Raw genomic sequence first — 12,911 nt, 5'->3', positions numbered from 1 at the left:
TTTTTTATATGTTTCACCAAGGTGGCGCAAAACATTTCCCCCATATTTGAAGTTGAAATGTCTTGTAACAAAATTCAGGCAAAAAAAATATTTTTCTAAATCAATTTTTTTTCAATATAAAGTCTATGAAACTAACAAAATCTGCAGGTGTGCGTCTGTGTCCGGTAAATTTTTGGTTAAAACGATCTTGTTCGTCATGAAGTGAAGTTACTCAAAGAGGGAGAAACTTTAATCAAGTAAGAAGAGCGACACATCATATTAAAATTACTCAAGTCAAAGTAAAAAGTCCAGCATAACAAACAAAATCCTAAAAGCACATTTTGTCCAAAAATATATTCAAGTCAATGTAACTATTTAACCCACTCTGTATGTAAAGCTCTGGTGAAAATGAAGAGCCCACTGCACTCCATTAAAAACCTCGTGGTTATTCCACCAAATATTGATTCCTGAACTCTTCCCGAGTCAAAACTTTAGTATTGTTGTTTCTAAATCAATATGAACTTGTTTCTCTGCATGATTTGAGGTCTGAAGGCACTGCATCAGCAAATAAATACAATTTTTATCCTGGATTTTCAGAGTCATGTTCTCAGTAGTTTATAGAACAAGAGAACAATGTTCATTTGACTCAAACTTATACCTATAAAGGGTAAAATCAGAGAAGCGGGTCATTTTAAGCGGTCTCTTATTTTTTCTGAGCTGTTTGAATGCAGAGTTTCTGACCTCTGCAGCAGGTGAGTGGAGATGAATCCTTGCGGCTCGTTGCTCATGGGGTGCCGGTACAGCTTGCTCTTGGTCTGGGCTGTTACTGGGGTGCCATCAGACAGGGAGAAGCGGTACAGGGGCGTCTCGGCATGACCCTGGAGAAAAGCTGCGCACAAATGGCAACAAAAACAATCCCTCAAACTTTAGTCATTGCTGGGCGAAAAAAGAAAGTAAACGCGCCACACATAGAGGCACCGGGTCGCATTAATAGTGTCGTCTGTTCTGCGTAAAGCTCATCTTATGTGAATATTACAAGGCTTTACTTATAGTCAGGGATCGTTTTGTTGATGTTTGAGATTTTTTGCTATGTTTATGCTCCCTATCTTAACAGATACTTTAAAAGCTGCAGAGTAAAAATATTAAAACAGTCTGAAAAAGTACCTACCATCCACCTGGTTATGAGTTCACATCTGTTTTCCAAGTAAAACTCATCACTTATGTTTCCCTGTGATTATTCATGGCTGAATACAATATTTTATAGCATCATTGGGAATTGAAAAAGTTACACTATTGGTGATTTTTAAGGCTTTTTTGGTGCTATTAAACCACCAACTGCACACAGTTCCTCTTAAAACTCACTTTGTGTGATGTCTAATATAAAATTGTGATCAAGAAATGGTAAAGTTAATTAGTGTGACCTAAGTTATAGAGGAGAAAAACCTAAACAAACAACACACATTTTCTTTAGCCTTCCTGTTATCTGCTGAAGCTTTTGTTCACCCAAGCTTTTTGTCTCTCAGCTTTGTCTGAATGAAGCCACAAAATCAACTTTTGACTCAAACAGTGTCGCTGCTTAATCCAGTTATCTCTTTGCTCGCACCTCCAGTTTTCTAGTTATTAAAATAAAAAGCGCTGTAGTTGTTGACAGCAGCTGTGAGGTTCCAGGTCTGAACCCACCCTCGTGATAGTGCCGCTTGTGCGACCATGGCTGCCCGTCGCTGTGCTGAAGGAACATTTGGATGCAGCGCCGCAGCAAGTCCTCCCAGCCCGGACGCATGGACGCTCGCAGGGAGCTCTGGTCGATCTGAATCAGTTTACCTGAGACACGGCAGACAGAGGCAGACACAGTGAGGACGGGTCAAACTCGAGTCAACACAGCATGCTTTTGGACGCCGCTCAGTGAGAGTCCAGCTCCTGACCTGACATCTCGTGTCGGGTGTTGAAACTCTCGGTCCGCTCCACGGCTGTGACCCGGCGGGCCACGCAGATCATGCATGACTGAAGGTCTGCGGAGGAAAGGAGAGCAGAGACGGAGTTAATGCTGGAACAAGTTATACTCCCATAAAAATGCCATTACGTGTTTCTAATGATTCCATTCATCTTTTTTATGATCTCATTTTTCATCATCATGGATTTCTTTCCATATTTCAGGTCTTATTTGTTTTTTAAGAAATATTAGGCAATTTTTGCTAAATAGACGTGTTGCAGCGTGACATTAGATGCGTTAAATCGCTACACTGCTCACCAGCGATGACTACCATCGGTTTTAGCTTTTACATTGTCAACATAACATGTTAAATCTTAAATTTATGTGTGATAAATAAAAAAAAGGGATTTTGTGTGTTGCTTTGCTGATATTTGTGAACATTACAACTAGGCAACAAGGTCAGGAAAAAGTTTAAATAAAGAAATAAATAGCGAAGTAGAGGGAAACAGTGTAAGCTTTTATAATTTTAGATTTTAGGGGTCTTTTAAAGCTCACCAAGCAAAGCACATAATTTGAGATCATCATTCAATTCATTCCATATTATGCTTTACTTTTCTCAAAAATTAACTTGCTTATATTTACTCTCTTTTAACTTAAATAATTTATGACTTCCAGAAGGAAGATTTTTATTACATTTTAAAGTGTTACTTTGAATGGAAGATCTAGTAGATGTTTCCAATAATAAGCTCTTTGTAACTTAACTAATATGTCAATAGTTGTTTTATTTGGATTCCCCCATATTTCTGAGCAATATGAGGGCATAACCAAGGAGTACATCATATGTCAACCTTTAATGAAATATTTTATTTTAAACAATAATCCAGTAGATTTTGCAACTTTATTTCAAAAATATTCAATGTGAGGCTTCCAAGAAGAGTATTGTAATGCGTTGTGGGAGGAAAGACAATGTCACAGACGTGCAGGAACACATTTCTGGATCTAGTCGCTCCTTTTTGGGCATCACTGGTCCCTCCACCTACCTTCTCCCTCTTCGATCATGGCCTTGGGCTGCGTGAGAGCAAAACACTGCATTGTCTCGTGGCGCGGTCCTCCTGGCCCGTCCTCCATTGGGCCGTGGGCGTGGCCGAATTTGACCAGCATCCGGCAAGTGAAGGTGTGACTCTTCTGACGAGTGGCCTCATTCCCCCACGACACGCCATTTACTAAAAATACAAAGCAAACCAAGAAACAGTTAGTTAAGAGGAATAAACCCAAAGCTTCTGGGACTGAAAACCACAGGAGCTGAAAACCGACTGCCTTTAATTCAATATCACCAATGGCTCACATCCAATTGTACAAACAAAGCAAAACAAACACACACCACCACAAACAAGCATTGTGTCTCTAAAACTGAGAAGCTAAAGCCTCTCCGGCTGGCTAAATGGACCATGGGATTAATGTAGCCAAGGCGTCGATTTCCAATATTTCTCTCTCTCGGTGGCTCTGCCGCCGGCCGAGGCCAGGGACATGCAACCATCTATCCTCATTTAGATCCTGACTACTCATCACAGCACACAACCACATGCACACAGATGCTTTTGGATGGGGTCACCTTCACAGAGAGAAGGAAAAGGAGGCAAACTTTAGAGAGCGACAGCAAAATGTCCTTTAACGGTGACTAAAAGGTGCTTTCATGAACAGGTTAGGTTAGGTCTTTTACAAAACAAGTTCACTACATTTTTATTTTTTGCACAAAAATCATTCTTAGATATTGAGATTTAAATCTGGTCAGTTCTGTCAGAATGAGCTGTTTTGGAGCCTCTTGTTACTTTAAATCCAAATAAGCTGCTGCAGGCCACGCCCCCAACTCAACGTTTATGGTGCGTTCACACCAAACTCGTTTCGTGCAGCAAATTTGAAGCATTTCGAGTGTTTCAAGCCTTTGATGCAACCAAAGCGTCCAACGCTGGAGTTGGAAAATCTGAACTTTCGTCGCTCGACACGGAGCGTCGACCAATCAGAGAGACTCCGCTATGTGGCGTAGAGGTGCGTTAAACAACAACAACTATGGAGGATAAACTAATTGTCGCTGTTTGCTGTCGTCCTATGATCTCCGACAAATCAAATTATGACTACAGAGACGGGAATAGAAAGGATCTTGCTTGGAAGAGGATCAGCGAGGAAGTTGGACTGTCGAGTTAGTTGTAATTTTTACCATTTGAAAATATGTCCCCGCTTTTGAGCTATCTAGTGACGTTGAGTCACGTTAAATAAACGTTGTATTTATTTAGACGATATAAGCAGGAGATGGTGGAAGAGTTTGAAGGACACGTATGCCAAGGAGTTTGCTCTTACCGTCAGCCTACAGCTATTTTGACGCGTCTGATGCGCGTCAAGCGTAAAATTTATTGACTTCAAAGTGCACACTCGTCGAACTTAGACGTGTTTTTGACGGTTGAACAAACGTAACGTGAGGGGTTATAATACGGGATATTTACAGGAAAACACTAATATGGGAGCACGGCGGCGGTGAGTGAAAAACGGCAGTTTCCCGGCCAAAACAGGAGACTTGACAAATATGGTTTCTGGATGGTGAGTCAACAACAAGACACTTTTCTTTTCCAGCCGCCATTATTCAGAGATTACAGGCAGTAAAACCAGATCGTCAAACCTGCTGGAGTTCTGCTTGGGTTGCTAGGTGACGGGCTGGGCTTGGCTGAGGTTGCTAGGTAACGGCACAGAGCCTGATTTAATAATCTGGAGGATTTTGAAGCGGCTCATTTTCCAGCACCAAAACACACTATTACCAAAAACATGACTGGATAGTTTTTCTTTTAAGCACTTGGGTTGTTTTTAGAAGCAAATGGAAGTATAAAAACATACAAAATGTGATTTTTTTTTTGTCTGGAGACTAAATCAGCTGGCAAAAGGTTTCCGTTTGGCAGGTGTAGAGGGTAGTTCATGGGAGCGAGCGATCTGAAAGACAGTGTGCCTTGTGTGAGAGTTGACAAAACAGCAGCGCTGTTGTCATAAATTAGTCAAAGCCAGACTCGATTACTCAGCTTTGTAGTGAACACAAAAGCATTTCCAACTGGACTCTTCCCCAACAAGAACTCCAGGTCCTTTCCAAACGTCTGTGGTGGACCGTACACAGTAAAAACAATAAAATCTCACGGAGTATTTTTTGTACAGTTTCTAGTGGAAATATCTCAGTGTACTTGAAATAAGACACAATCACTTACCAGTGACCTTTCAGCAATATACAGGAGTATAATATTCACTAATATGGATTAAAAAATAATGTATAATGTGCATAGTATGATGTGGGGAAAAATGTATGTAAGTGAAATAATCTGCCACTGGAACTAGTAGTTTCTTCATTAATATTAAGGAATTAATTAAGGAATCTTGCTTAAAAGTTTCTTGTAAGTTAGTTTTATCTTATTTCAAGTACACTAATATATCTGCACTAGAAACTGGAAAGAAAATACTCTCAGATTTTGTGTTTTTGCAGTGTAATAAAATTAGTTTACTGATCTGAAACATGTCACGTTGACAAAAAAAAAAGCAAGCAGCAATGGAGCACAAACCTCTCAAACTGCGAAAACACAACATCTAACTATGTCTCACCATCAATCTGTTTTAGTTTGTGTGTGTGTGTGTGTGTGTGTACAACTGTAACCACTGTGCTATGTGTTCATCCCACAGGAATGTGCACAGAGAAGGCATTTCATTCATGGGCCAAAAAGATAATGCAGACACAAGGAGGAAGAGAGAAAGGGTGGGAGCGGCAGAGAGGGAGGCAGCCTGAGAAACGGATAGCCACAATATTCATCTTAGTAAGCAGCCATATTAAGTATGGATGAGGCTGAGAAGGAGCGAGCTGAGGAAGGCACCAGGGACGGCGAGAGGAAAAGTGCATAAAGAGGGATGGTTAGAGGGGGAAAAGCGAGAGAATGAATGACGGGGTGCACAGGGAAGCAGGCGGCCGAGTCGATGAGCCGACTTCTGCTCGAGAACGTTACTGCAGAGCTAATCGAGAAGCGGGTTCAGCCGAGCACACACACATCCATAATTAATCGCCATTATAAATAGTGCACATACTTATGGGCTTACACGCTCATGCTGCTCCCTAAAAAATGCATCACTGTCATTTACACGTCAATACAGAGAATAATGAGGGGGTGTAAATAAGTGAATTTACTCAAGTACAATATTAAGGAGCAAATCACGGCGAAACACATGCTGAATTAAGCAGAGGGGAGCGAGGAGGTGCGTTTTTCAGCCCTTATGTGGCAGCAGTGGGATCTGAATAGAGCCCGGCCTGTTTTACGCTGTCTGGACCACTGAGTTTGACAGACAGCTGCGCTACGCTCTGCCTGATTAGCAAAGAGTAGGTGGGAGCATCCGCGTAGCGAGTGCATGTTTTGTCAGGTGTGTATGTGTGTATGAGCAGCTCTTCCCAGGAGCTCCTCATTAGACAGAGGAGCTGAGAACCGTGAATTTTCAAGTAATTTGCTCACAAAGTTTTATCGACTTGGAACGTGTCGTCTGGTTTTAACTTCTGAGTAAGAACAAAACGTAAGCGGTGAAGCGTTTGATTTATTGAAGGTGAAATAAAACAACAAATCAGCCACCAGTATTCAATATATTTACGTCTGTAAAACTGAGTAGGGGACTCACACTGATTTTATCCCATTTCAAACACCCAGATTATTTCTAATAATCATTTTAATCTTAAAGAAATTCCAGAATTTCTTTAAAATGTTCCACAATTTCATCCAAACCCAGATTAGATTTTGTTTTACATTCTCAAATTTGACTATGCATAATTTTTCCTGCTCTTTTTGCAATAGTAAGTGTTCACCCACACCTCTACAAAATAACTTCAATATGGCTACATCAAAGAAAAGTATGTAAGGAAATTATTATTTTCTTCTCAATATAACATTTTTAACATTTTCCAGCAAATTTTGATATTGATTGACACACTCAGGAATTGCGTTTTAGGTACTTTCTACATAAAAATCTTCCATTTTTGTCTGAGGTTTTGCTTTACTTTACCCAGAAACTATTAATTGAGATTTTTTTAGATGTTAAAGTTGCTCTACATTTTGAAAAAAAAACTGATCTGAACACACACCCCTGTGGTACACCACACACATTTTCAAAGCATTCAGAATTAAATTGTCCCATATTCACATATGTGTGTGTTTGCTCACTGTTGGTCCTGGGCAGGTTCTTGTGAAAGTCCTCGCGGTCCTCCTCATGCAGGATGTTGTACACGCTGGTGTTGATGAGCTCCTCCTGCTTGTACTGCAGGTACTGGGTGACGTTGTCGGACACGAACACGATGCTGCCCTCCCGGTTCACCACAAACAGGAAGCCGTCCAGAGCCTAGGATTTTTATTGTGACAATGAAAACAGTGACGATAAGAAATATTTATAACGTCGTTTCTAGTTAACCGTATAAATGGAAATGAATGGAAAAAGCATTTCCATTTGTAATGTGGTTCTTTGAGACACCAGTAAAATAACAGTAACTACATTTAATCATATTTCCAAATTTATTGATACTCTAATACAGGGGTCCCCAAACTTTTTCCTGCGAGGGCCACATAGCTGTTCCTTTTTCTGGTCGGGGCCGGTCTTAGTTTTTGGAGAAAGAAACCTTAGAAAATTCTTGTGGAGGGGGGGGAGAGGGGGGGGACGAGGAGACATTCGCGCTTTTAGATAGATTTTTACCCAGAATGCAAATGGAAAAAACCGTGAGTGAAACGGTGACTGGGACTGACTGGTATATATTCCATTGAGGGAAAGTTAGTTTCACATCTGCTCAAGAACCCCCCTGGTGGTTGAAGAAAAATCCACATATAAACCGGAAAATACAATATATGAAAAAAAAACACTGAATGCTCTCTGGTATGAGGAGGCGGGCCGGATCCGGTATTGTTCAGGGGGCCGGACCAAATGACGTGGCGGGCCGGATCCGGCCCGCGGGCCGTAGTTTGGGGACCCCTGCTCTAATAGAACAAACTGTGCAGAAGATATTAAAACTAACAATCTCAGACAGTTTTTCAGGGGGATTAAACATCATTAATTAGAATTTGTAGTGAAAATGATAAATCAAAACTCCTATCACGATAAGAAATGAATCACGATAAATGATGAACGATACGATAAATGACCAACCCAAACAGACTCTGCTGGCGTGGAGACAGAAGATCAACCATCATCATCACCAACAGATAAAAACAGCAGCACATTCGATCAAATCCGGACTCACCTGCAGTAGAAGCGGCCCAAGGTGGTCCTTGTCGATGACCCCCTGACCAGTTGACGACACGTCTGATTTCTGGACGTCGTCATCGTTGGAAGAAGTTTTTCCTGTGGGAAAGAAAGCAGAGGAAAGTCTTTAAAAACAGAAAAAGAAAAACCCTGAAAAAGCCAAAACTTTAGCATTTTACTACCTAGACTGACCAGCAGGGGGCAGTGCTTCCACAGTTTCCAATTTTTTTTTTTAAGGCAGGGAGGAGGGGGAGGCAGGTGGGGGTTAAAACTACAGGTGAGGAGGGAGACGGACAGAGGCAGGTTTCTGCAGGGAGCCCGTCAGAGGAGCATGTGGAGCAGGTAGCTGCTGTCCTCATGCTTTATATTCAGTGTCAGACTGTGAGGGATTGTCTGAGAGAGAGGGAGTGGGAGAGAGCCAGAGGAGCTGTGGAAGAAGCCGTAATGGTGCAGGGGCAGGAGCTGAGGCACCTGAATTAATGGAGCTGGGACCAAGAGAGGGAGGGAGGCAGGGGCATCCAGGGGGGATATATAAAGACAAAAAAAAGGAAGGAAGAAAGAGAGGTCCGGGGCGATGCTGGGAAAAACTAATAGTGGTTGGGTTGTTGTGTAAATGTGGGCTTTTGGAGTGAGAGCGAGGCAGCGGCTGCTTGACTACAGGAATTATTCTGTCTGATTAGCTCCCAAGAGGCACAGAAATCCACACAAAGGGGGTAAAAAAGAGGACACTACCACAAACAACTAGGCATTGTGAAGTTCAGTAAGATGAGCAGAGAGAGGAGGAACAAAAAAAACAACAAGAAACATGGGAGATAAATGCTCTGAACCAGCCTCGTCGTGCAGCTAAACAGACGAGACATGATTTCAGGAAACCAGAGAAGAACCGATGGAGTTCAGAGAAACAGGAAGACTGAGCAGCTGAGAGCGCACGCGGAGGGGAAACGAACAGGTATCGAGCGGCCAGACGAGCCTCAACGCCCGTGTTGTGTCTGTCATCACTTCCTGTAACTATGGCAACCTGTCAGCAGCCAGTCAGGGCCGGCCGTTGCCTCTTCCCCTTCCTGTTGAGGCTGAAGACGCTGACTGACTGAGCCCCAGCAGAAACAAGAGAAATCAGCAGAGCTGTCTCCCAGTAGTTCAGCCTGAGTGGAAAGGAAATATCACACGTGCTCCAATCCAGAGCCACGTAAAAATATTCACTCTCCTGGGACTTTTGCACATTTTGTCACACTGTAATAAGATATCCCTGTTGTGGTGGAAAGTGAACCTTTGCAGCAATCTCAGGCTGCTTGCAGCCTCTCGCAGGTTTCCCCTGCCTTACATTTACCTCCATCCATACACCCATCAACTCAGAAGAAAAACATTCCTTTAGCACTGGATGGTGAGTTCAGGGTCACAGTTTCACCCAAAAATATCATATATGAGCATGTGATATCAGAGCACCTTCTATCACATGCTTGCAGAGTTCAAACATAGGTTTTGTTTAAAAGTTTCATAAAGGTTTGTGGAGTAGATGACTGAAAGGTGTTTGGCTTACAGATTCTTCCACCTGAGCTGTAAATTTAGGGGTAACATAGTAGAGAGGGTCTTATTTTTAGGGCTGCAACTAACAATTATTTTAGTAATCAATGAAACCCTCGATTATTCTGATGATTAATTGGATAAGAAAATTGCAAAATCTACAGACTTGTCATTTAACCACTTAGGTATTTCTTTTAAATATAATATTAGAAGTATGTTAAACATGCAAATAAATAATCAATCAAATGTTTTGAATAAGAATTCAAGCATTTTATTGCCTAAAATGCAAAAAACATTTTATAAATCTGAACCAAGTGAAGATAAAATTATACAACTTGTTGAATTTTACCTCAAACATATTTACAGACACAGGTGTTTTTATCTTAATGCAACTTTTATGTATTTTTTATACAGTTTTTTGTTTAATTAATGATTAATGGATTACTAAATTAGTTGACGATTATTTCAATAATCGTTTAATCATTGAAATTAATTGCAGAATTTTCTTTCCACTATTTTTCTGGTCACCTAAAACTCAAACAAACTACGCTGAACTTTGTGGTTGTAATGTGAAAAGAGGCGTGTGTGTGGTGTTGATCTGTTCCCTAATGGAGCATCTGCAAAGCAAACGTTGCAGCCGGCAGCTTTTCCATGTGGCTGCTGCAGGAAACGGCAGAAACGTACCAGATCAGAAGCTGAGAGAACAGCAGCTGCAGCAGAGCTGATTACCTGGCCGATCTGAAGAACGGGGAGCCATGTGTCTACCTGCAAACATCCAATTAGGCAGACCCTGGCGAGGGCCGCACACAGCTGTTCATCATCATACACGCACACAAACGCCACCCAAAACAGTCAAAGCTGTGAAATTTGTGGGAGATGAATGACTGACTTGTCCTTGCACCTGGGCTCAGAGGAGTGCGTTTGTGCGGCCTCTGCGATTCCAGACGTGGGCGTCTGCTCACCTTGCTCCTTGATCTGGCGGATCTGGCGCACCGTTTCTTTGAGGATGGCGCATTTGTCCGGTTTGACGTTGAAGCTGTCGATGTCGCTGAGGTTGGCCGAGATCAGCTCGGCCAGCTCCTCGATGTACTTGCTCTCCTGCTCCCGACGCTTCCTCTCACAACTGCAGGAGACGAGTCACAGAGATTGGAGCCATTGCTACATTTTTCTGTAATTTTCAGTGCACCTCATAACTTTGAAAGCATTCGCTGATTGCTTCCCAAGGAGAGCAGAATGCAAAAGTCGGTAAATTTATCCTGTTTTGAAAAAAAAGCTTTAAGTTATAGACGGGAGATGGCGTCGATATGATTATTTCCATTTTTATAGCATCCACAAAACGAGAAGAGGTTAGCGCTAACCAGCTTCTCCTTTAGCAACTTTAGGTTTCTGTTCTGTTTTTGAGGCTTGATGTGTGAACAACACAGGTAAAAGCATCTTAAAAGCAGGAAATGAAATGAAATGGTGCCATTGAATCTGAATGGCTCTTTGAAGAATAATCTGAACAAAAGCAAATCAGAATTTCTTCATTCTTCAGCGATCAGAACATATTTCTAAAAATGTAACAAAGAGAGGAAGTTACAGAAGCAGAAAGAAATTTTGAAATTCTAACATTTTTGTCAAAATACGACAGTCTGGATTTGATGTTCGTTAGGGGCCTCAATTTTGTAAATTTAACTCTCAAAAATATTTACAAAAACAAACCTAACCAGATGCTCTCAATTGCAGATGATTTTATAAGCCGTATGAATTTTTAGGATTTAATACCACGTATAAATAATGTTTCCCTCCCAGTCTGACATTACATTATTTAAGCCAAAGTTATTATAGACGTTATGCTTCCGATGGCTTATGTAACAACATTTGAGTTAATTGGCAGCACACCTGTGGGAAGATTTCAAGGCGACACCTGAAACACGCTTCCTAGTTTTTGTCTCATCATGGAGAAAATCAAATAAAATCACAAAAAAAGGGAAGTTGATTGTGGATCTCCACAAATCTGGGTCACCTCCAGGTTGAAATTCCAGATGCCTGCAGAAGCCACGTCCCATCTGTTAAAACAATTTACCTAAGTATAAACACGAGGAGAGGGACTCTGAGTTTTAGAGATCACTTCTTCCTGCTTCAAAATGTGCATGTCAGCCCCAAAGAAGAGGAAAAAGACCTTGTTAGGAAACTGGCTGAGATTGTATCGTTATCTGCAGGAGATGAGTCCTGTACCAAAACGGACTGCAAGGCCGTTCAGAGAGGAAGAAGCCGTTACTCAGAAAGCAGCAAATAAACCAGATTACACCTTGCAACTCTGGAAAAAGCCATTCATTTTGGAAGACACCTCCCCTGTTGCTGAGGAAACTAAAATTAGTGTCATGACATCATCCCAACAGAAAGACAATTCGTTTTAATTCAGTTTATCTATTTAGCGCCAATTAACAACAAATGTCTTCTTGTGGCTCTTCGTTAAGTAAAACACGTTCCAATTGATCCGAGTTATCAAGCAGAACAGAAAGCTACTTATTCAAAGTAGTTAAAGTTTGTATCCAAGGAAACACTGCATTAAGGCACTGATTTAGCTGCATTTATTCCTTCTGGATGAGCTGCATTGTGTCGTTAACTTTACATCCATTCATCCTACCAAGCATGCATGTAGCGACAGTGAAGAGGCAAAACTTCCCTTTAACAGGAAGAAACGTCCAGCAGAACCAGAACAAGACTGACTGGGGGTTTGAGAGGACAGAGAAGATACACAAAAAGAAACTAATTAATGTATTATTTTTTATGTTTGTGAGAGTGAAAAGATAATAGAAAACCAAAGATCTGAATTTGAAGAAATCAAACAATAATCCCTCAATTGTTCTTGGTTAATAAAAGAAGAAATAGACATAATATTGGTAATTCCTGTTGTCTTTTTATACAATATAATGTATACTTTATATAATTAAGCAATCTAAAAATAAGAAATAGTGTGTGATACAGCTAATGAAAAAAAATACTGATTAAGAAAAACCAAAATGTGAGATCTTGTGTTTTGGAAACATCTCACTTTAAAAACCATCAGAGATCTTTCAGTCCAGCCACATTTTCTCAGCTCGAAGCTCCAAGTCTTCCCATTGGTTGGGTTTTCTCCCCATCACAGCAGACTTCACTCTGTTCACGTCTGGGTCCAGCAGGCTCCAGCAACCGCTGACTGACCCACTAG

The 12,911-nt window shown here is 41.2% G+C and overlaps 1 protein-coding gene across 3 annotated transcripts in view; it reads right to left on the bottom strand.

Moving 5' to 3' along the window:
- Positions 1-12,911, bottom strand: part of LOC106961324 (nuclear receptor coactivator 3-like) — an 80,284-nt gene that overhangs the window by 12,573 nt on the left and 54,800 nt on the right. For all 3 annotated transcript variants that reach the window (XM_015054983.1, XM_015054992.1, XM_015054975.1), the window contains exons 4-10: positions 10,681-10,841; positions 8,196-8,296; positions 7,132-7,306; positions 2,950-3,132; positions 1,902-1,988; positions 1,660-1,800; positions 721-868 (exon numbers count right to left, since the gene is read on the bottom strand). In XM_015054983.1, the coding sequence (XP_014910469.1) occupies positions 721-868; positions 1,660-1,800; positions 1,902-1,988; positions 2,950-3,132; positions 7,132-7,306; positions 8,196-8,296; positions 10,681-10,841 (996 nt within the window). The remainder of the gene's footprint in view (positions 1-720; positions 869-1,659; positions 1,801-1,901; positions 1,989-2,949; positions 3,133-7,131; positions 7,307-8,195; positions 8,297-10,680; positions 10,842-12,911) is intronic.

This window comes from Poecilia latipinna, unplaced genomic scaffold (assembly GCF_001443285.1).
Source record: "Poecilia latipinna isolate Pla-1442-1.1 unplaced genomic scaffold, P_latipinna-1.0 Scaffold57, whole genome shotgun sequence".
NCBI classification, from domain to species: domain Eukaryota; kingdom Metazoa; phylum Chordata; class Actinopteri; order Cyprinodontiformes; family Poeciliidae; genus Poecilia; species Poecilia latipinna.
This window is presented reverse-complemented; position numbering and strand designations above follow the sequence as displayed.